General features: G+C 41.6%; 1 protein-coding gene across 1 annotated transcript in view; it reads right to left on the bottom strand.

Moving 5' to 3' along the window:
• Positions 1-23,891, bottom strand: part of LOC126249400 (rho GTPase-activating protein 7) — a 281,270-nt gene that overhangs the window by 243,341 nt on the left and 14,038 nt on the right. Inside the window, exon 2 of the mRNA XM_049951053.1 lies at positions 5,615-5,686. Coding sequence (XP_049807010.1) covers positions 5,615-5,686 — 72 coding nt within the window. The remainder of the gene's footprint in view (positions 1-5,614; positions 5,687-23,891) is intronic.

The raw sequence follows: 23,891 nt of genomic DNA, 5'->3' as shown, positions 1-23,891 counted from the left end.
GCTTAAAGAGAACGAATTCACTATACTCAATAACTTATCATTCTTAGACGTCGAAGTCAGATTTGGTTAAAATGCGAGTACCAATGCACAGTCTGGCTTGGTTAAAATACGGGCGGGATTACAGCTCATTCCTTCCTCTTTTTCAACCAGTTCATCAGCAAGGTGGTTTCTGATCCCCCATCCGTACCTCAAGACATTCCCCCCTCAGATACAGGGGAAGACAGAGTTTACCACTCGATTCAGTTCCTGGAAGCGACTAACATGAGGAATACAGGAAACAATATAAATTCAAATTATAAGAGACAACAATTCCCAACATTCTATTTGGAGGCCAGTAAATCGATAGTTTAGTAGACATATTCGTTTCCAGTCTTACGAAGCTTGAGCGCTGTCTTTCAACCGAAGAAAAAAATGGCTCTGAGCACTATGGGACTTAACTGCTGAGGTCATCAGTCCCCTAGAACTTAGAACTACTTTAACCTAACTAACCTAAGGACATCACACACATCCATGCTCGAGACAGGATTCGAACCTGCGACCGTAGCGGTCGCGCGGTTCCAGACTCTAGCGCCTATAACCGCTCGACCACACCGGCTGGCTCAACCGAAGAGGATGAATCTGAAACCCTATGAAATGAATCCCCGTCGCCCTTAAGGTCACCCCTATGACAATGGGACAACCGACTCAGACAAGTTCTGCAAATATGATATTAACAATTCTGGGACAGTTCTCTACCTGAGCAGAGTTAGACAGTACAGATCTAAGGAACAAAAAGTTCTAAGGATGGAGGAGGAAATCGGCCGTGCCCTTTCAAAGGAATCATCCCGGAATTTTTCTCTAGCGAGAAATCACAAGAAACCTAAATCTGACTGGCAAGACACGAATTTAAATCGCCTTCTTCCCGAATGCCCGTCCAGTGTGCTAACCACTTGCGTCGCCTTGCTAGGTGTGTCTCGGAGGAACATACATCCATCAGTTCGTGAATTTATCTAAATTAACCATACATAGATGACTTGCACATGAATTTTCTGGACAACCTAGGACACTCACTTTCATGTTCCCTTCTTCTATATCCGTAGTAAAAGTTATTTTTGAGAACGTGCTTTCTATTTCTTCAGCAAATGTGTTAACCTCATCAGTGTCATCTATTAGTAACAGCCATCATTGGTGTAACGTTTTTAAAAAATACGATGCATGACAAAATAAGCAAATCGCCCAAAAGGGGAGGAGGAAACAAAAGGAAACTTCACTGGTTGAGAGAGTATGTGACGTCATTTTAGTTTACAAAATCGTGTCAAATTTACAAAAAACCTGGCATTATGACCCCACTTACCACTACGAAGTTCCACTCCATCGGAGCTGCATTCATACACTGATTTGATTGTGAATGGTATCAAAGCCAATGTATCATCTCATGAGGCAAACTGGCCCAAAACAATTGTAACTGATCCTTTATATCCTGGAAACTAAGACTGATACAACGTTGACATCCGAGCTTGTCCCACACATTTTACTGCCGGCCGATCTGGGGATCTTACTGGTCACGGAAGTGTCTCAACAACACGCACACTGTCTATACACATTCTGCCATGTCTGAGTGAGCATTGTCCTGTTGAAATATGGCATCGCCCTGCCGTCGCATCAGAGGTAGCATATGAGACGCGTTATCGTTATGCCGTCGGAGTTCCCTCAATCACTACCAGCCCAGAGCTGAAGTCATACCCGATGACTCCTCACATCACGACGCCAGGAGCAACACAGTTGTGCCTGTCCAAAAGCATTTGAGGAAAGGGACGTCTCCTCATGCCGCCATCATGCTCGCCGACGATTGTCATCCGTGGTAAAGACAATCCGACGCTGTTTATCAACAATCTATGCTTCCCTGTCACAGTAATACTCCATACGCAACTGTTTGTGTTGTGGTGTTAATGGCATCCTAGGCACAGGACGGTAATTGTTACCCATGCTACTACTAGACTCCGACCAATAGTGTGGGATAACACAGAATGTTACAGGGAGTCAATTATTGTTCTCGAGTGGCAGACGCAGATGGAAAGGTGCTACAATGTGCCTGGTGCGCAATACGACGATCCCCCATTGTGGTGGCCAGGCGTGGTCAACCAGGACCTAGACGACGAGTATGATTGCTGCCACATTCCTATGCTACCACACCTTAACTCACTGGCACCGTCCTCATAATCCCAGGCGAAGTAAATGAACCGTCCCCAGTTTGCCGACGAGTTAAATATTATCAGGTCACCGGGATTTCAGGTTGATTTCGGCCCCAGTATGTGACCGTGTAAGGCATCGACTACGATGCTTATAGTAGGGGGCACTTGATTTGTTTCGATACTGGAGAAAGGTGGTAGAAATTGGCAGCACTAATAACAAAAGGATTTAGAACTAATAAAAAGAGTAATATATCTGTAAATCAGAATGAAAAAGGATACTATTAAGACGATGGCAAATTTCACCGACATCACACTATCAGAAAACAACACAGAGAAGAAGTATTTCAACCATAGGTACACACACACACACACACACACACACACACACACACACACACACACACACAAACTGGAACCTAACAGGAGAGAGAATGCTGAATAAGGGCAAACAGATCCACGCGAAAAAGAGCGAGACGGAGGGTTAGACGAATCTAACCGCTACCCAGCTGTCGCATTGAGATATATTCGCTATCAGCAAGTGATCGTAAAACCGGTCGAAATTAACGACATTACTAACCTATGTTCAAAGTAATGAACAGGTAACTGTACTACGGCATGGCTGCAAACTATAAGATGATGTGGTAGCGAATGATGACAAGGTGGCAGCTGCAGGTCGTTCTCGTAAGAAAAGGACAGAATGGGTAGATGTGGTGACCGTTAGTCCTTTTAAAGGCTGATTTGCCCCACACTTTGGTGCGCTTACAACTTCAAAATATAGCGTCGATGCCAGCTGGCTTGCTGAGACAGAAACTGGCTCTAAGCACTATGGGACTTAACATATGAGGTCATCAGTCCCCTAGACTTAGAACTACTTAAACCTAAGTAACCTAAGAACATCACACACATCCATGCCCGAGGCAGGATTCGAACCTGCTACCGTAGCAGCAGCGCGGTTCCAGACTGTAGCGCCTAGAACCGCTCGGCCACAGCGGCCGGCGACAGAAACTGTCGGCTTTCTTGATGCCCCAGAGGTTTCCTACACTGGCACTGTCTCAGTCATCGGAACGGCAGTTCTTCTGTATTCCTATGCACCTCACGAGCAAGAAGACACTCCTTTCAAACTCGAATCGTTTCTATCGGTAGGCACCATTTTGAGTAATTATTAACTCACTTCAAAATGAAGGCAGCTGAAATCAAATTCTAGATTTCGTTTATTCAGTATGTCAGGAATTACTATTATAAAGCGTCTATAGGTTTAAGCCGAGACCGAATTTTGAAGTACTTCGAAATAAAGTGTATATATAAATTATGAGTACAGCAGCATTTGTTCGTCCTCAAACGCTCCTCAGTCTGTCACCTCATTTATTACTTAATGATTTCTAATCGATTCATCCATTGTTTTCGGTCTGGTGCGGCGCCCACATGCGCGCCACAGAAAGTAATGGTCTTGGGAGGGTTCGCAACATGTGGTGTTACAGTGTCACATCCCAAAGCCCCACAAATTTAGATGTTGCACGATTCGACCTGCCGTCCAAATGAGGACTCACAATGACGTTCCTTTCGAAATCTGTCAGGTTCTGACGACGCTGCCTTAATTCAATCTCCTTCACTGTGATTACTCAACATGTGACACTGTTCACGCTCCTTATACAGGGTGAGTCACCTAACATTACCGCTGGATATATTTCGTAAACCACATCAAATACTGACGAATCGATTCCACAGACCGAACGTGAGGAGAGGGGCTAGTGTAATTGGTTAATACAAACCATAAAAAATGCACGGAAGTATGTTTTTTAACACAAACCTACGTTTTTTTAAATGGAACCCCGTTTTGTTAGCACATCTGAACATATAAACAAATACGTAAGCAGTGCCGTTTGTTGCATTGTAAAATGTTAATACATCCGGAGATATTGTAACCTAAAGTTGACGCCTGAGTACCACTTCTCCGCTGTTCGATCGTGTGTATCGGAGAGCGCCGAATTACGTAGGGATCCAAAGGGAACGGTGATGGACCTTAGGTACAGAAGAGACTGGAACAGCACATTACGTCCACATGCTAACACCTTTTTATTGGTCTTTTTCACTGACGCACATGTACATTACCATGAGGGGTGAGGTGCACGTTCGACGGGCGTTTCATATGACATGGAGGACGCATAAATTGGCCAGCCCGTTCTCCTGATCTTACACCTCTGGACTTATTTCTGTGGGGTACGTTAAAGGAGAACGTGTACCGTGATGTGCCTACAACCCCAGAGGATATGAAACAACGTATTGTGGCAGCCTGCGGCGACATTACACCAGATGTACTGCGGCGTGTACGACATTCATTACGCCAGAGATTGCAATTATGTGCAGCAAATGATGGCCACCACATTGAACATCTATTGGCCTGACATGTCGGGACACACTCTATTCCACTCCGTAATTGAAAACGGAAACCACGTGTGTACATGTACCTCACCCCTCATGGTAATGTACATGTGCGTCAGTGAAAAAGACCAATAAAAAGGTGTTAGCATGTGGACGTAATGTGCTGTTCCAGTCTCTTCTGTACCTAAGGTCCATCACCGGTCCCTTTGGATCCCTACGTAATTCGGTGCTCTCCGAGACACACGATCGAACAGCGGAGGAGTGGTACTCAAGCGTCAACTTTAGGTTACAATATCTCCGGATGTAATTGACATTTTACAATCCAACAAACGGCACTGATTACGTATTTGTTTATATGTTCAGATGTGCTACCAAAACGGGGTTCCATTTAAAAAAACGTAGGTTTGTGTTAAAACACATACTTCCGTGCATTTTTTTATGGTTTGTATTAACCAATTACCCTAGCCCCTCTCCTCACGTTCGGTCTGTGGAATCGATTCGTCAGTATTTGATGTGGTTTACGAAATATATCCAGCGGTAACGTTAGGTGACTCACCCTGTATATACTTTCAGGCCTGAGAACAACACCAAACACGAACAACAGTATGCACTCTCGCGGCCTTTGTACCTGTCTCACAGAATTGCAACTCTAAACATTTACATACCTACCGATGGTGAGTACGTATATGAAGTTAAATTGACTTCTGACCATGTCTTCTGAGTGCTTCACTTTTCTTTTTTCTTTTTTTTTGTCAGGCTATGTAGTGTTCCTTTTATCTACGGAAACTTGTCAAAAAAATTACATCCTCTGTTGTAGAACCGGAGCCAAAAATACCTGAGTAGCAAGACTGTAGTGACCATTATTACGAATGAATATTACGAATATTTTGGATTTTCACTGTCAGCGTTGTTACGCTGCAACGATCCTGAGAATTATGACTTTATATACATCTACGTTGAGGCAATAAAGTGGATTAAGTTTATCGGACACGAATAACAGACTTCACTGCATCACTGAGAAAAAGGTGCTTGCAAAAAGACATAAGGAAGCAGCAGAAACTTACCTTCGTACATCTGTGCATACTGAGGGAATCCCGCCGCACGAAGCCACTTGCATGCTTCTGCTGACTCGATCTCTGCAATATAAAGAAACATAAAACTATTAATAATATATATAAACTAGTTACAACTAAGGTGAATATTAGATCACATACTGCGGATTAACTCAAACGCCCAAGTCCAGCGATAAGATTTGGTCAATGAGATTTCGAGTATCAACATATGTGACATAGATGGCGGTAGCTTTTGACTGTATTGACTTACAAGCTTAATATTCTACACAGCCAAGGGGCAATATATCTTAGTATGTGACAAATTTTAATTTGATACACCAAATGCATCTTAACAGACGGACAAACAAACAGACGGATAAAAATGACAAAAAATATTTGTTCGTGTTATATAAATACAAATAAACAATTATCAGATTTTTTCCTTTCCTTGCACTGTGAAACCTTACTTGTCGCCAAATTTCATGATTCATACATGTTTCTATGAGTGAGTTTTCGAGAATCAGAATGTGTGACATAAATGGCCGTATCTTTTGACTGAATTGACTTAACAGCTTCAAATTTTTACACCGCCAAGGGATCGTAAACATTAGTGAGTGACAATTATTTTAACTTGATATGCCAACCTGTTCTAGAGAAAATGGGTCTTAATAGACGGACGACATACAGACAGACAGGCGGGTAAAAAATGACCAAAATATTTTTTGTCTTATGTAATTACAAATTAACAATTTTCGGATTTCTTCCATTCCTTGAACTGTGTGCTACCGAATTCGAATTAAACATTTGAATGGCAGCGAATCGTCAAATAAGTTTTTAAAAATGTCGTCGCTTAAGAGTATTCATCTGGGACTTGTAGGTACTCCAGAATATGTTGTGTTGCACTGCACATTATTTAACAAATTATACAAAACATTCTGTTTGCATCCAGATCTGTACACAACTGTCGGAAAGTGGGGTGTAATTAACGAGCTACCGAAAAAGTCACCAACCGACTGCCGATAGAACACGAGGAATGGCGATTCCGTGGACTTCCTTACTATTGTGGAAACAAAATAAAATATTATCCAAATGTAAGTGTGAGTGAAATGAGGTGTTTAGTGACAGTATGCATGTGGTGCTGATACCTCCATCGTTAAGTGCTCACATCCTCGCCAACACACACATCTACAACGTTACGTAACGTACAGAAAAAGGAAATGCCGGTCTATCATCTGGCTCAGGTTGAACACTTACACTCACAAGGGGAGGCCATGACGTTCGGATCACGAATTTACTTCAAAATTTGTACACTTATAGTAGTCATTAGGACAACATAGTGTGTAGTTAGTAAGGCGTGCTGTTTAGGGATTTCGAAAAAACTGGAAGAGAAATTTAACTCGTCATTGATGTACCGGTGTATTGCGACCCTGGGCACGAGTTTGCGGCGATCAGGTGGATAGCGTTCAAGTTCTGTAATCAGTTGATAGCTGTATCGAGTTATGCTAATGTTTTTGTAATTTACATTTTTTCAACACTAGTCATATTATTTCATACACATTACATTTGAAAGGTAATATGATGATAGGGGTATTTGCATGAAATTTGATTGAATTTCCAATGCTATTTGGTTGTTTGCTAAATTTATTATCACAACAGATATTATATTTATAACTATCGACAGGTAAACCACCCAATGCATGAAGTTCTTCTAAAAATGTATGCCTGTAGTGATTTCCGGAATCCCTTATACACGCAGTCAGGTAAGGTACTGAGAACTGCTTTGCATCTGGCCGTTTCGTTATGCAGACAAAGTTTTCAAGGAGAAGGGGCGGGCTTGGAAAGTCCAAGTCAAACATCGATAAATAAAAGTTTAAATAATTTTATTCAATAATACAGTCAGTTACAAAATGCCAAAATACGAGGGTAATGAACTATTAATCGCAGGGTGTGCTTTCGACATTACAAGTTGCAGGATGATATTTTTCATACAGACACAAAAGAAACAAAGACCGTCCGAACAGGCCACTGCACTCCCGGCCGTTGTCAATTTTCTTGACCCGTGCCGCTACTTCTAAATCACAGTTGGCCTCAGAAGGGCTGAGTGCACCCCGCTTCCCAACGGCACTCGGCATATCCGGACGGTGACCCATCCAAGTGCTAGCCAAGCCCGACGGCGATTAACGTCGGTGATCTGACAGGGGAACCCGTGTTACCACTGCGGCTAGGCCATTCATACAGTCACGGAATAAATAAATTAAAACGGCATCTACTACATCGAATGAATGGAATTTTCCCGAATGCACTAGGAGTCTTCAGAGTTTCTAAGGAGTAACAGAGTTCATTAACACTTTGAAAAAAATCTCTTTCTTCCGTCAATTTGGATGCAAAGCATGCGTAACGCATTTTCGTAAATATTGGTGCCAAAAATTGGCGATGTATAATTGAATGTATTTTAATAGTATCTTGACGAGAAGAAGTTTCTCGTTCGTTGTCAGTCACATTACGTACAAAAAAAAAAGTCACATAATGTTGGTTTTATTAATAAAAACTAGTAAACAGCGAAATAACAGTGGAAATTCAACAAAAGTTCATGTAAATACACGTGTCATTTCATTATATTACTTGTGCACGAATTAATGAGACTAGCATTTAAAAAAAATATAAATCTAAAAAAAGACGATCGTGACTTGATCCTACGATCCACCGATTACGTAGCTTGAACGCGACCACATGACCGCCGCCAGCTCGTGCTAATGGTCGCAACGCACTTGCACTTCACTGACGCCTGAGACTTCTCCCGCGATTATCTCAAAATCTCCTCAGTAGTACGCCTTATTACTTGCACATTATATTGTCCTCATCGACTCTTACAAGTGTACAAAGTCTGAAGTAAATTCGTGATCCAAACGTTACGGCCTCCCCTTGTCAGGTAACTACTGACATAAGGTTAGAGTTATAGCTATGGTAAAGAGTAGCTATAGGACGTGTAAAATGTAATATACAACTGAAACTGTATCAAATCTGACAATGTTCCTCAGTCCTCGCTAACCGTGACCCTGCAAAGAGAGCAAAGGTTCTAGAGCTTCAGAGACTAAGCTACATCTGCAGGACTGCACTGAAGTGGAACATAACGGCACAGGGACGATGAAAATTGGACACAGCCACTGGCGTTAACAAGTCACAAATGTGACGGCTGCTGGATAAATTACCGAATATGTGACCTAGAGGTGATCGTGTCGGGTACCCGGTGGCACACCATACCATCATGCCAGGTGCTGAGACCGTATGACGATGGAGAATGAAATCTGTCGTTAGTTCTCCTTGGGGCCTCCACTCATGGATAAGTCCATCGTATCACTGCACACAGAAACGAGACTCGTCTAAAAAGACGATGTGGCGCAACTTCTGCCTACAGTGTGTCCGTTGGGGACACCACTGTCGGAGCGCCGCTCTTTGCTACGCAACAATGGTCGCCGTAATGGCTGTACGTGGTGCTCCAGACGTCGTTGCTCTGTTCGAGTGGGCACTTTTCTTGCTGTGAACAAGCCCATTTTCTGACTCAATATTAGTGACGTGGCTGTATAAACCTGCACGACTGAGAGAACGTTGTGTTCATCCTCTCAGGCGCTACTCTGTTGGGGCCATTGAGAGCCAACAACCTGATGAGTACGGCTATCCTATATCCATCGAATCTATATTCGCATGACAGTCTCGAGATACCGATTGATGTGAACAATATCGCGGAGCAATTAGCTGCAGTCTCGATAGACCAGGATCCAATTGTCGAATTCCGATAATCCTGGTAGATGTGTATCCTCCTTGCACGAGGCGTAACACGATCTCTTCACAAATAACAATTGAAATCTGTTTCTGAGTGAGATACCATGTACTTAATGTTTCATTATTTAAAGAATGTGGATGGCGTCACTCCTAGCTGCTGTGTGCTGTTGCGCTGAAGCATTAATCATTTACATATCCGTACATATCCAGGTATGTAGTACACCTGATAATTGTTACGTGCTGCCTACATAGTGTTGCTATTTTAACGGCCTGCCTAACCTCTTCGTATTTTCTATTCCTTCTTATCTATGACTTTCTTTTACTTAAATTTCTTCAACTGATTTTATAGCTTTTACGTAGTAAAAGGCCACGTAAACCATTAGCGGTATTAGTACCTGAGACATTAAAAAATGGTTGGCACTAAAATATTTTAGTGTTCACAGGGACCGTTTTCTGAACAAAAGAATACACGTTATAGTACAGGTATTTCCTGCCAATGTCTACGCATTTTTGCCATCGTTCTAGCAGCTTCCGTATTTGCAAACCACATTTTGGGCGTATCCCGGCGCCGCTGGTGGAAAACTGTATGAAGTTCATCATTGGTGGTGAACTTCTTACGCCGCAAGACCCTCTTTTATTGCGTCGAATAGGGCATAGTTCCTACGATCCAGATCTGTTGAATATGGCGAATGTGGCAGCACAATGAACCTTAGTTAACGCATGATGGCGAAGGTATGGCGACTGTCGTGTGGCCGAGCATTGTCGTCTTGGAGCAGGGTGCCTCGTCCCCATTTTCTGTGGCGGCGTTGTTGAATGCGTTGGCGGAGTTTGTGCAATGAACCGCAGTACCGATCACTGTTGAGGGTCGTATTGGGAGGCAGACAATACACCAGCAGTAGCCCTTCTTGAGCCCAGACCACAGTTACTATTTGTTTCTACACGAATTTTTCGGCCGTGACCTCTTGGGACGAGAAATCCCACTAAGCTTCTACTCAACAGAGTGAGGTTTCTATCCTGGAGTCTCGTCAAAGAACCATGACTCATCGTCGGTGACCAAACTCTCAAAGAACTCCGCTGCATCTGCTCTATACTGTCGCACCAACTGTTGGCCTATCTCCACACGGTTCTGTTCCCGTGCAATGGGGAGGGAATGGGGCATCCACTGTAGAAACACCTTTTTCATTTTCCAATCCTCATGAATGATGGTTCCCCGTGATAGACCTGTTGACGTCTATAGTCTATCAAATGTGATTCGCCTGTGCCCCGTTACAAATCACTGACAAGCTGGGCATTGTTCGTTCTGCGTGCAGTTGCTGGACGACCGGTGGTTTTGCATTCTTCAGCACAATAACTGTCATCTGTGAGCTCCGATACCGACGAAACACGGATCTGCGACTTGGTGCTGTTTCCCCACGTACGGCTACTAGTCTCTTCAAAAATGGCTCTGAGCACTATGGGACTTAACTTCTGAGATCATCAGTCCCCTAGAACTTAGAACTACTTAAACCTAACTAACCTAAGGGCATCCATGCCCGAGGCAGGATTCGAACCTGCGACCGTAGCGGTCGCGCGGTTCCAGACTGTAGCGCCTAGAGCCGCTCAGCCACCCCGGCCGGCACTAATCTCTTGTGGATGTCTGAAGCACTCACGTCTTCCCTCCAGAGAAACCACACTGTCCACCGTTTTCCATGCTTATCTGCTTCCATGTTGTCTTATCGATGTCTTGCGTGCTCGCAAACGGAACATGTGCTGCTGCAATACGCCACCTATGGGAAGCACCAAACCCGTCTGGTGGCGGTATATACTACTATAGTCTATTTTAACGCATTTCAAACACCTATTTTTCAGGACTTATAGTGGGAGTGCCAATTAATATTGAACGAACTAAATGTTATAATTTTAAACCCCACTGTACATATGAATTGTGATTTATGTTATAAAACTTTATATCACATTATTGAAAGCTATATTATTGACTGTGTCTGCATTGTACGGTCCATCATAATATCTAGGCGATGGACCACGAAGTTCTTGTAGCAAAAAGGTAAATAGTACTGCGCGTATTCATCGACAACGACGAGGATTAAAAATGAAAATAATTCAAGCAATAAGAGATGATTTAAACTGAGTCGTCGTGTAGGTTGTGCGTCCCATGCTCTCGCAAACTCAGTAATCGTTCTTGACTTTATTACTCTTAACGTATATACGATTTCACTGTTACAGCTATTTATCTCAAATGTACAGCTAGTGATGTGAGCTTACACAAATAAATGCAGTCGTACCAGATAGTTCACCAGTCTGAATCCAACATTAGGTCTTTACTTACCCTTACAGGTCGCTAATACACGCTTAAGTGGTTGCTCTCGACTCGGAGATAACTGCTTCAAATTGCGGTAGTAGAAAATTTTTGAACAGTGTTTGAAAGACAAGGGGAAGGAGAGGTGCTGACATACGGTTCTTCATAAACACAGCAAAATTCCTGGCCTCTCCGTAGTGTCTCAGGGACTCAAGGAATCTTCGCAGTACAGTCATTAAATTCTGAGACTGGGCGCATGGCGGCGATGTGGTGCACTAGAGAACATAGATAGCACAATGTGCTTGTTAGTGGGTCTCCCGTGCCAGCAGGAGGCATGTAAACAGAACTACGGTTGTAGTGACGGTGATTCGCCTGCGCGCGTCAGAACTCGAGTACGTCGCAGTTGGAGCAACGGACAAACAGACCTACCAGAAATTAGGCAAAACGCTGCCAATGCGTTTCACTTGGTGCAGCAAGTTTACGGTGACGACGCACTGACTCGCAGTGTTGTATTTAAGTGGCACCGACGTTTACCGCAAGGGAGATACAGTCTGTAGGATGGTGTGTGAACTGCTCCGCCACAGTCGGTTCGAACTGAACGAAAGAATGAAGAATTTGCAATGTTGGTACCTGCTAACCGTTCCCAAACGGTGAACGACCTCACAGGAGCTGTAGGGGTCAGCCATGGTGCGTGCTACAAAATTGTGACTGATCTCTTGAACTTGTCGCTTGTTACCCTGCACGGTGTACGCTATGCTATGCGGCATCTTGTGGGACATTCAGGCTTTTGGGGGTGCCTACTTTCCAGGCGTCAGTCTCAAAACTTAATATTTCGCGTAATTATTAACAGAATTTAAAAATTTAAAATTCTGTCACAATCTGCTAATCAAGAGGTTTAAGTTTAACACAATAACACAAATATTACACTAAGACTGTTTGTCTTGAGGCGGTGACATTGAAGGCGCACAAGTACCCGGATTTTACTCATCCACTATTTGAGAAAGACAGCACTTAGTGATTTGCAGCAAACTTTGGACATAATTTCAGATAGTTACAAAAGTTCTTCTCCCTGAAGCTCCCCCCCCCCCCCCAACCATAAAAAATAAAAGAAAAAAGGAAAAAGGTATATTGCTTATTAAATTTTCGCTGTTCAAGCAATCAAGCATCAGCATCAGGCATGACGCTTTAAATTATTATTTCTTTACTACCGTCTCTGGTCGCAACACAGTTTGCAGACAGTATCCACATATACCACTAAACATATCTCCAAAATTGCGAGTATATCACTGTATGACACATAAACATTGAGACGCGTGAAAAACTAGCTTTTGATTAAAATAGAGAGCAAATTACCCAGAAAATAACTATCCAGAGTTTTATGATGAAAGCACTTAGGAACTTCCAACAAACTTTCAACATATTTTAAAAGCGTTTTTAAACTTTTTCTCGTTTACGTGCTTTAAGTCAAACATTCAACAAACCAGTGGCAAAGTAACTACAGGTGAGAAGCTGTTTTATACAAGAGGGTTCGCTTCTTTATTGATGTGATACCAAACAGTAATCTGTCTGTATGGGTGGGCATTAAGCCTCGAAAGTCTGTTGGTTACTATTTGGCAGGAGATGTCAATGTACTGGTCGGTTTTCAACCTGCTTCCTTTTTCCCATCGTCATCATGAACATAAACACGATAAAACATTCCACACATGCACAAGACATCCAGACCTGTGAGACCTGACACACAAACCGCTAAACTGACATCAGCGAAAAATGCCAGCGCCAGGCAGTGATGTAAACAGAAAATAAATTTATTTTTATCCGTAACCTTCTTCTTTGATTCTAATTGTCTAGGATTCTAACGCAATGATTGTTTCTCGAACATTCTGCCAGCAGATCAAACAGTTCCGCTACATCGCATCGTTATTTATAGCCCGTGCGATTTACACAAAGCATTTCAAGCACCAAATATAATAATAAAAAAAAAATTGCAGTTTCCATGAAACTGGAAAAGAATGAAAAGGTTATTTCATTCTTTTCCAGTTGTACTGAAATCGAAATTTTAATTTTTTTTTGTTATATTGGGAGACTGAAATTCTTTATATGAACTGGTCGGGCAGTGGATAACAATTACGATGTAGGAGAAATTTTTGGTCTGTTGGTTGGATGTTCGAAGAAACAATTATTAGATTGGTATCTTGTACGAAGATAAATTGAAGCGCCCGTACTCTGGATATAGTTCGAAATTTAGCTTCATTTCGGTATCCATTCCAGGAACAGTGTGCGAAAGCAAATAATCTCATATCGCGCTGCCATCGATAACTAAATGAAAAGCAATTTACCGTTTCCACAGGTAATAATGCGTTTCATAAAACAGCGCTTCCAGTCCGGTTTTATTTATGCACTCGTAACACGATTATTTTGAAGCATAGAATTAGTGTCGCGTAGGCAGTGTTTTTGTTGTGCATTTAATCCTGTTTCTAGAACGAAATAGGCGCACAGTAGTGCAACTGAGGCACTACAATTGTACGCCCACAAAACGTGTAGTGATCAAACCGATAATACGCTACTGCTCATAGAAGTTGCACAACTGGTGTAAGAAATAGACTAATAACTGTTTTTATGGCAAAAAGAAACCAAAATGTGTACCGTTCAAACTCTTACAGCTATTGGTCTACACATAAATACACAGGTGTACAGAATTATACTGTCATCGAGGGACTCCCGCTAAAACACGCCAGAAAGCTAGACGGATACAAGGATCGGTTAATAGAGAACGCACTTACGGAATATCAAAAATGACCATATGGGACGCCTTCTAAACACAAGAATAAATCTGCCAGAATAATTCAGAAAGTGAAGAACACTGCTTCTACCGTGGTACCACTTGGAGATACACGGCAACAGAGGCAAAACGGACTACAAACATCAAAACTATGACCTGGCCGTCTACTGATTTTGCATTTCACAATTTTCGGGCTACACTTCTGTCCATTCCTCTTGTAGTTTGCTTCGAAACAGTAATTTAGAATGAATGGGAGTTTTAGGCACTAGCACATGAGAATGAGGTTATGTGGAGGAATACACTGAACACTGTGATTGAACGTTTTATTATTATTCTTACACATTTTTGCTCTTAAGACAGTGGTTAACTTGAATGTTACATGATTATTCATTTTTTTCTTCTTTCCTTCTTCTTTTCCTCTTTACTAAATCTTTGTTCTCTGATTGTGTTCTTGTTCTCCTTCCTCTGGCCATATTTTTCCTGTTCTCTTCCATTCTTTTACTTCACATTTCATATTCATAATTTTGTTTCTGAATTTGTTTCTTTCGTTTATAATTTCCGTGCTGGTTCCTCCTTGTTTTATATCTTCTAATTCTTGAAACCAATTGTTTTTTAATTGAACTGTCTACAACATCAAAAATATTCTTTTTTGACTCTGCGTTTTGTGATCATGTCTGTAAGTCTGTGTGTGTGTGTGTGTGTGTGTGTGTGTGTGTGTGTGTGTGTGTGTGTGTTCGTATAATTCCTTGGTTGGTGTCTTCATCCATATACCATTTCTGTGTACTGCTCCAAGAATTTTTCTGAGGATTTTAAGTTCTTTTTTTTCTGTTTTTGTGATACCCGATGCTTCGATTGTGGTCATTTCTGATTCGTAGAGTGCTTCTGGTAGTACAACTGTTGTGTAGTGGCAGAATTTGGCCTGTATTGAAATGTTTCTTATATTGTAACGTCTCCATGTCAGTTTGTACGCTTTCTGAGGTTTCTGATTGAACATTTTATTTCTCCGGAAATATAAAAAGTTTAAATACGTGTTAGGTACTCCTTCATTCATTTTCTTCCGTCACTCATTCATTGAACAATGAACGTAGGTCTTTATAGCTAACCATAAACAATATCTTATGTAAGTTTTAGAGGAAAGAGAACATTAAAACGTCGGTGGGATGTTTACGGCAATTATCTACGCGATATCTGAAACTAGATGAGAACATTTTTACCATTGGTCACACAGTAAGTCTATATTCCTCCCGGTAATCACTGCACCTTAACAAAATTCGAAGTTTCTGGTAGCATGCAACCCCAGATCTTGACGGTACTTTTATTATGTTTCACAATGAACTGCATTCTCTTACGGGCCCAGTTAATTTATTTACATTTTATTTAGCTGAAGAGTTGCTTTACTTACATAGTTCCATGTTTCTCTACGACATATGAAGTGTTGTTAAGGAGAAAAAAACTTTACATTTCAAATCACTTTCACAGTCAGTCAGGTATTACATCTGCATACGTAGATTATTAAGGTGTTTTATAGCTATGGGTTTCGCTTTTTTTTGCAATAAAGATGCATACACTAGAGGCACGTAGAAATAATTTTCCTTATTGTATTGTATCTCTATTATCAAACTGCAATGGATTGTTGAAAACAAATTTCGTAACTGAATAAGTGTATTATGACGCTTTGGTCAGGATTCCGAATGGTGTAAACGTAGGAGTGCAAGATGTACGTCTGTAAACCCCATACATAATTCCAATTACTTTCTTTTGTACAGCGAAATTTTTTACTTAAGTTATGAGTTAACCTAGAATATTATCCCATCGGACATCAGTGAACGAAAATACGAAAACTATGTTCAATTAGTGATTTCAGTGTCCCAAAAATTGACTCTTATTCTTATGTCAAAAGTATTTAAATAGAAATTGTTTTAGTAGGTCTAGTATATGCTTTTTCCAGTTCAAGTTTTCATCAAAAATCAAACCCAAAAACTCAGACTTAGGAATTTCTGTCATATTTATCATTTTTTATTGGTACACTACTTTAACAGAAGATGGGGAATTTTCGACAGTACAGAATTGTAATAACTGTGATTTCTGTAAATCTGAAGCTTGTCCATTTGTGCAACCCCACTTAACAACATTAACAAAAGCACCACTTACTATTGCGCTTGTTTTCTCATCTTAACAAGAATATCCTATCATCTGTGAAGTGGACTACTTCTTTCTGTTAATTTAAATGAAAAATGTCATAGACTACGTCGCTGCCTATATAGAGGGTATTAAAACGATGCGAACAACGAGGAAACGTTAGGCATTTGACAGAAACTACCTGGTAGAATTAATGAACACACAGATTTTGATGGCAGGACAAGATAAAGCAGTCTGTGTCCGCTTTACTTGAACAACTGTAGTACTTTCTAATGCATTTCAGTGACCTACTATTACAACATCACAGTCAAGAAGACTTAAGTTAATGATATAAGAACAATACTGTTTACACCTTTATTGATTAAAGAAATCTTGACTTAGAGGACTGGAAATCTCTCTTTCAAATTCTGAAGAGACATGATCTTGGCATGGAACCTACTGCAGTTAATAGAGCAACACCGAATGGTACAAAATCTAACGTAAGGTTCCTGAGAGAAATTTCAGGACACTTAGAAATTGAAGTAATGAGACAAGGCAATGGACTCGTTCCATTGCTTTTCAGCTGCGTCTTACAAGAAAAAGTAATCCGAGAGCAGCACAAACTAAAACCTGAGCTTAACCTTATTATGCAATGCTGGGATATTGAAATAGCACAAATACTACAATGAAACTGCAGGAAAAGCAGATATCCCAATTCACTTTCCACCAATAGAAGGTACATTAACAATTGTAAAAACGGAATACGGAAAAATAGATACAATTTTTGTGTTCGAATATTTACGAAAACCCATTGAAGAGTAGTTATTAAAACCTTTCCAATGAGACGGAAAGAAAGTTCATAATCACAGAGTTATTTGTCACTAAAACTGCATCTAGATACACGCAAAGTAGAGACAACACGGTCATCAAATACGTGTGAGTTTATGGGTTTGTTACACTGTTTTTGAGCAGAAAGGTACACCGAAGAAACACAAAAGAAAGAATGAAACGTAATCAGAGAAATTTTCGATCCAAAATATGGTTCAAATGGCTCTGAGCACTATGGGACTTAACTTCTGAGGTCATCAGTCCCCTAGAACTTAGAACTACTTAAACCTAACTAACCTAAGGACACCACACACATCCATGCCCGAGGCAGAATTCGAACCTGCGACCGTAGCGGTCGATCGGTTCCAGGCTGTAGCACCTAGAACCGCTCGGCCACTCCGGCCGGCGATCCAATAACGATGGAATATATAGACCAGAGAGTATTATTATTATTAGTAGTAGTAGTAATAATACTAGCAGTAGTATTATTATCGAGCTTTTCAAGCAATGAAGGTTCATTGTGGCAGAGCAAACAATATTGAGTCGCTTTGCAGCATCTAGTCCCTGTCCTGTCACTTTAGCCGGCCGCGGTGGTCTCGCGGTTCTAGGCGCGCAGTCCGGAACCGTGCGACTGCTACGGTCGCAGGTTCGAATCCTGCCTCGGGCATGGATGTGTGTGATGTCCTTAGGTTAGTTAGGTTTAAGTAGTTCTAAGTTCTAGGGGACTTATGACGACAGCAGTTGAGTCCCATAGTGCTCAGAGCCATTTGAACCATTTGTTTGTCCTGTCACTTCGAATACTTTCAAGATATTTTCTGTGTTTGCATTCAAGAGGTCATCTTCTAATGGAATCTCTTCTGTCATTCTCTTGATGGCCCTGTTTGGTGGTGCTGTACTGACATGCCCTATCCATTACAATCTTCGGCTTTCAAAAATGGTTCAAATGGTTCTGAGCACTATGGGACTTAACTTCTGAGGCCATCAGTCCCCTAGAACTTAGAACTACTTAAACTTAACTAACCTAAGGAGATCACATACATCCATCCCGAGGCAGGATGCGAACCTGCGACTGGAGCGGTCACGCGGTTCCAGACTGAAGCGCCTAGAACCGCACGGCCACACCGGCCGGCCCTTCGGCTTTACTACTATGTCTTGTTCTTTATATAATTTATAAATTTAGTCCGAATGTAATATTCTACAATGATTAATGTTATCGTTTGTTATGGAGAAGTTTTGAAATCAGTCATAAGGTCATAGTAGCACTTGTTACTTTTTTGGATATGTGATTCAATTTCGTATTTTATAGAGCTGTCGGAAATTGGTGTGTTGCCAAGATAAATAATTAAAGATTGTTCTGTACAAAAGTTGTGTTATTAATTTGCATTTCATTAGCAATTGCTGGAGTGCACGTTATGATGAAACACATTGTTTTCACTGTATTCATATGAAGAACCGGACTTTTGGTACCATTTATGAATCTGATGCAAGAGTTTTTAATTCAGTTTCATTGCCAGCTAAAAGAGCAATGTCGTTTGCATAAGCGAAGATATTAATTTTACTTCTCAGTTGTGCTCCATTTTTCAAAAATTCAATAGTTTTCAAATGTTTTTATAATTCTGATATCGAATGCAAGTGAAGACATGAATCCCATCCTTTAATGATGTTCTGACCTGAAAATCTTCAGAGATTTTGTTTGTCACTTTTACTTCACGTTTTCAGTATAAAGTGCAGGATTTTATTAATTTTATTGAATTTTTAGAGGCACCAAGATGCCTTATGCATTTACACAAAAATTCCATATCAAAATTGCGAAAAAAAAATAAGTTTTTCAATCCATGGTAAGTGCATTTACATCTTGATCGAATGAGTATTTCTGTTCTCCTAACGTCTTTAGCGCATATATAGGGTATTTCAAAGTCTATGCATCAGACGTCTAGGGGTGTTAGATCACGTCACGAGGAGCAACTTTTGTTAGAGACAAAATGTTCGCTGGGACATCCTGGGACGCTAGGCGTCTTTTGTACTGGTTATACCCGTCAGCGTGGGCGTTCTGCTGCATGCGTATGCAGATTGTGTTGCCTATAACCTTGTCACCTGCTCAATGTGAAAGGGCCTGGGCCGAGCAGAATTAAAGTTCCTAATTCGCTTCTAAAGCACCTCTCTCCGCTTACAAAAGCTCTTTCTTAGTTAAAGGACCCTGCTTAGAGTCGCCGCGATGTACCAGCGGAAACTTTGTCTCTAAAAAAAAAAAAAAAAAAAAAAAAAAAAAAAAAAAAAAAAAAAAATTGACCGCATGACGTGATGTATTATTCCTAGACGTTTGATGCAAATACTCTTTAATATTTGGTCTTATTCTTGCTAAGAGTATAGTTCTCAAAGTATTGCAGGTTAGGTTTTCTATAATTTGAATAATTTGTTGGCTTTCACTCTTTGTATATAAGAACTTTTTCCATTCATGTGGTGCTTTTTCCTCCTTCCATGATTTTGTGATTGCTGTTTATGAAAGTAGATTTGTTGAACATCTAAATGACCATGTCTGTGCCATCTCTTTTAGGAGCTTTCTGGTTCTCAGTTTCCTTATGATCTTGATTAATCGGGTTTCTGCCGGTGATATACGTTTTTCCTGCACGATATTTCAACTGTGTGACTCGCAGTCTTCTTCAGGTGCTGTCTGATACTGATTCCTGTGTGGAACGAGTCCGGTATTTGTGCCTTCGTTGCGCTAGGCGTTCCCTCTGCGGTCTGCGCCGCGTCTGGCGCTTTGTCCGTGGTGTGCGGCTACCAATAGCAACGGCTGTAGCGTTTTCTTCTAGTCGTGGCTGTTTCGAACGCTGTGCGCGTACTATGTGGTTCAAATGGTTCAAATGGCTCTGAGCACTATGGGACTTAACATCTGAGGTCATCAGTCCCCTAGAACTTAGAACTACACTACTGGCCATTAAAATTGCTACACCACGAAGATGACGGGCTACAGAGGCGAAATTTAACCGCCAGGAAGAAGAAGCTGTGATATGCAAATGATTAGCTTTTCAGAGCATTCACACAAGGTTGGCGCCGGTGGCGACACCTACAACGTGCTGACATGAGGAAAGTTTTCAACCGATTTCTCATACACAAACAGCAGTTGACCGGCGTTGCCTGGTGAAACGTTGTTGTTATGCCTCGCGTAAGGAGGAGAAATGCGTACCATCACGTTTCCGACTTTGATAAAGGTCGGATTGTAGCCTATCGCGATTGCGGTTTATCGCATCGCGACATTGCTGCTCGCGCTGGTCGAGATCCAATGACTGTTAGCAGAATATGGAGTCGGTGGGTTCAGGAGGGTAATATGGAACGCCGTGCTGGATCCCAACGGCCTCTTATCACTAGCAGTCGAGATGACAGGCATCTTATCCGCATGGCTGTAACGGATCGTGCAGCCACGTCTCGATCCCTGATCCCTGAGTCAACAGATGGGGACGGTTGCAAGACAACAACCATCTGCACGAACAGTTCGACGATGTTTGCAGCAGCATGAACTATCAGCTCGGAGACCCTTGACGCTGCATCACAGACAGGAGCGCCTGCGATGGCAAAACGTAATTTTTTCGGATGAATTCAGGTTATTTTTACAGCATCATGATGGTCGCATCCGTGTTTGGCGACATCGCGGTGAACGCACATTGGAAGCGTGTATTCGTCATCGCCATACTGGCGTATCACCCGGCGTGATGGTATGGGATGCCATTGGTTACACGTCTCGGTCACCTCTTGTTCGCATTGACGGCACTTTGAACACTGGACGTTACATTCCAGATGTGTTACGACTCGTGGCTCTACCCTTCATTCGATCCCTGCGAAACCCTAAATTTCAGCAGGATAATGCACGACCGCATGTTGCAGGTGCTGTACAAGCCTTTCTGGATATAGAAAGTGTTCGACTGCTGCCCTGGCCAGCACATTCTCCAGATCTCTCACCAACTGAAAACGTCTGGTCAATGGTGGCCGAGCAACTGGCTCGTCACAATACGCCAGTCACTACTCTTGATGAACTGTGGTATCGTGTTGAAGCTGCATTGGCAGCTGTACCTGTTCACGCTATCCAAGCTCTGTTTGACTCAATGCCCAGGCGTATCAAGGCCGTTATTACGGCCTGAGGTGGTTATTCTGGGTACTGATTTCTCAGGATCTATGCACCCAAATTGCGTGAAAATGTAATCACATGTCAGTTCTAGTATAATATATTTGTCCAATGAATACCCGTTTGTCATCTGAGTTTCTTGTTGGTGTAGTAATTTTAATGGCCAGTAGTGTACTTAAACGTAACTAACCTAAGGACATCACACATATCCATGCCCGAGGCAGAATTCGAACCTGCGACCGTAGCGGTCGCGCGGTTCCAGACTGAGGCGCCTAGAACCTCTCGGCCACAACGCCCGGCACTATGTGGTAATTATCAATTGTCAGTACAGCTGAATTAAGTTGTGAATCGAGGCCAAGCTGTGCTAGAAATTCAATCTTCCGAAATATCATGCAGGAAAGACGCGAATCAACGGCAGAAACCCGATTAATGAAGATGACAATGCCTCGCCGTGAAAGCTTGAAAAGTTTCCTTATGCTTTCGTTAATTCTTAATATATAGGGTTCTTCACTTAATGGGTCAGCTAATCGAAATGTATATCAAATTTCATTTGTATATAAAAGTTTGTTAAAGGAATGAAACCAAGCAGATTAACTAGACAAGTTACGGAATTCTACCAAGGGTGCTATAAGGCCAAAGCTGAGAGAATGGAATTGACCGCAGCAGTAAAATAGAACATAAAAGCAACAAGAATAAATCAACAGGATACACAAGATAAAAAAATTAGACAGAAAATACACAACTGGACTGTTAGCCAAACAGAAACACCGAAGAAGACCGAAATCACTTGGTCTGAGGTAGGAAAAGTGCCTGTTCTGAGAGAATGTCGGTAATATTGGCGTAAGGTTGTACTAACTTTCTTTCTATACTGAGAACAGAATAAGAAATCCGGAGGCATTGCTTTGCAGCGCATCCTCGTAGCTATGAGAATGCTTGTAAGATTAAAACGAGAAACGTGGTGTGCATGCTATAGATAATAGTAAGGAGGTAAACTACCCATGCGTCAGTTAGTAAGCAACGTAATGTTAAGGGGGTGAACTATTCGTGTAGCAGTTACGTGTTGCATGCGCCCCACGTTTTTCGTTTTAATCCATGCAAATATTTTCATAGCTATGGGGTTAGCAATCTGTACGACAGTAGGATAAAATGTATTACATTTTTTAGTCCAATTCAAAAACATGGCGCATTGCACATTAATTTTTATTTAAATAATTATTTTTTGATTTTTAGTCTAGCGTGTGAAATTTTTCAATCGATTTCAAATATTTTTATGAGATACCAACAGTGGCGTATGGTAAACTTCAGATTTATTTCAGTTTATCTTCACTTGAGACAACCAACATATTGCTTTCTCCTACGTATATTCGCGAAAGACGGTGAAGGTAAAAATTAGAAAGATTCGAACTGACACGGAGGCTTGTTTTTTTCCGCGAACCATTCGTGACTATAACAGGAAACTAGGGAAATGGCAGTGGTACACAAAGTACCCTCCACCACACACCAGACAAGAAAGCGAGTTAGTAGTGCATTGTAATGCAGTTCTGAGCTTTGTCGAAAGTTTCAAGTCGAGCTTATCGGGTAGTTAATTTAAATTCGACTACAAAATTTGTGCCGAACAGAGTGTCATACCAGAAACCGACGTAATCAAAACGTCGTAAAATAGACGGTATGCTTTCCAAACGAAGGATCTCGCTATTTTGGTTAAGTGATTTAGTGATACCACAGAAAATCTAAATCGGATTGCCTTACAGGAGTTTGAACCGTCGTCCTTCCGAATGCGCGTTTAGCGTCTTACCACGGCTCCACCTTGCTCTGCCTATCGAATCTGTATACAACATATATCATGAAACACGAAACTACTGTGTTTTCAAATCATTCTACGACTCTGGCCGATGAAATTTCGGGGTCTGTGTCATTTTCGCTTCTGACTAGCGAGAATATCTTCAGTGGTTCGCCGGCCGGGGTGGCCGAGCGATTCTAGGCGCTACAGTATGGAACCGCGCAACCGCAACGGTCGCAGGTTCGAATCCTGCCTCGGGCATGGATGTGTGTGATGTACTTAGGTTAGTTAGGTTTAAGTAGTTCTAGTTCTAGGGCACTGATGACCTCAGATGTTAAGTCCCATAGTGCTCAGAGCCATTTGAACCATTTTTTCAGTAGTTCACTACTTTCGCCAGAGCGTTGTCGTGAGGAGCAGATATCTTGCTTCTATTGATTTCTGGTTTTAGCCAGTTTTCTGTACATAATATCATGTGACCTCCACTGCTTTTTAGTAATATTTAAACCTCAGATACTTTTTTGCGAATGCTTCAGCAGTTGTGTGTGTATCCCACCCCATCTGCAAGCGGGATAGCAGCCTCATATGTGT

Source organism: Schistocerca nitens, chromosome 3 (genome assembly GCF_023898315.1).
Source record: "Schistocerca nitens isolate TAMUIC-IGC-003100 chromosome 3, iqSchNite1.1, whole genome shotgun sequence".
Lineage (NCBI taxonomy): Eukaryota > Metazoa > Arthropoda > Insecta > Orthoptera > Acrididae > Schistocerca > Schistocerca nitens.
The sequence above is the reverse complement of the archived record's forward strand: the minus strand, read 5'-3'. Positions and strand labels throughout refer to the sequence as shown.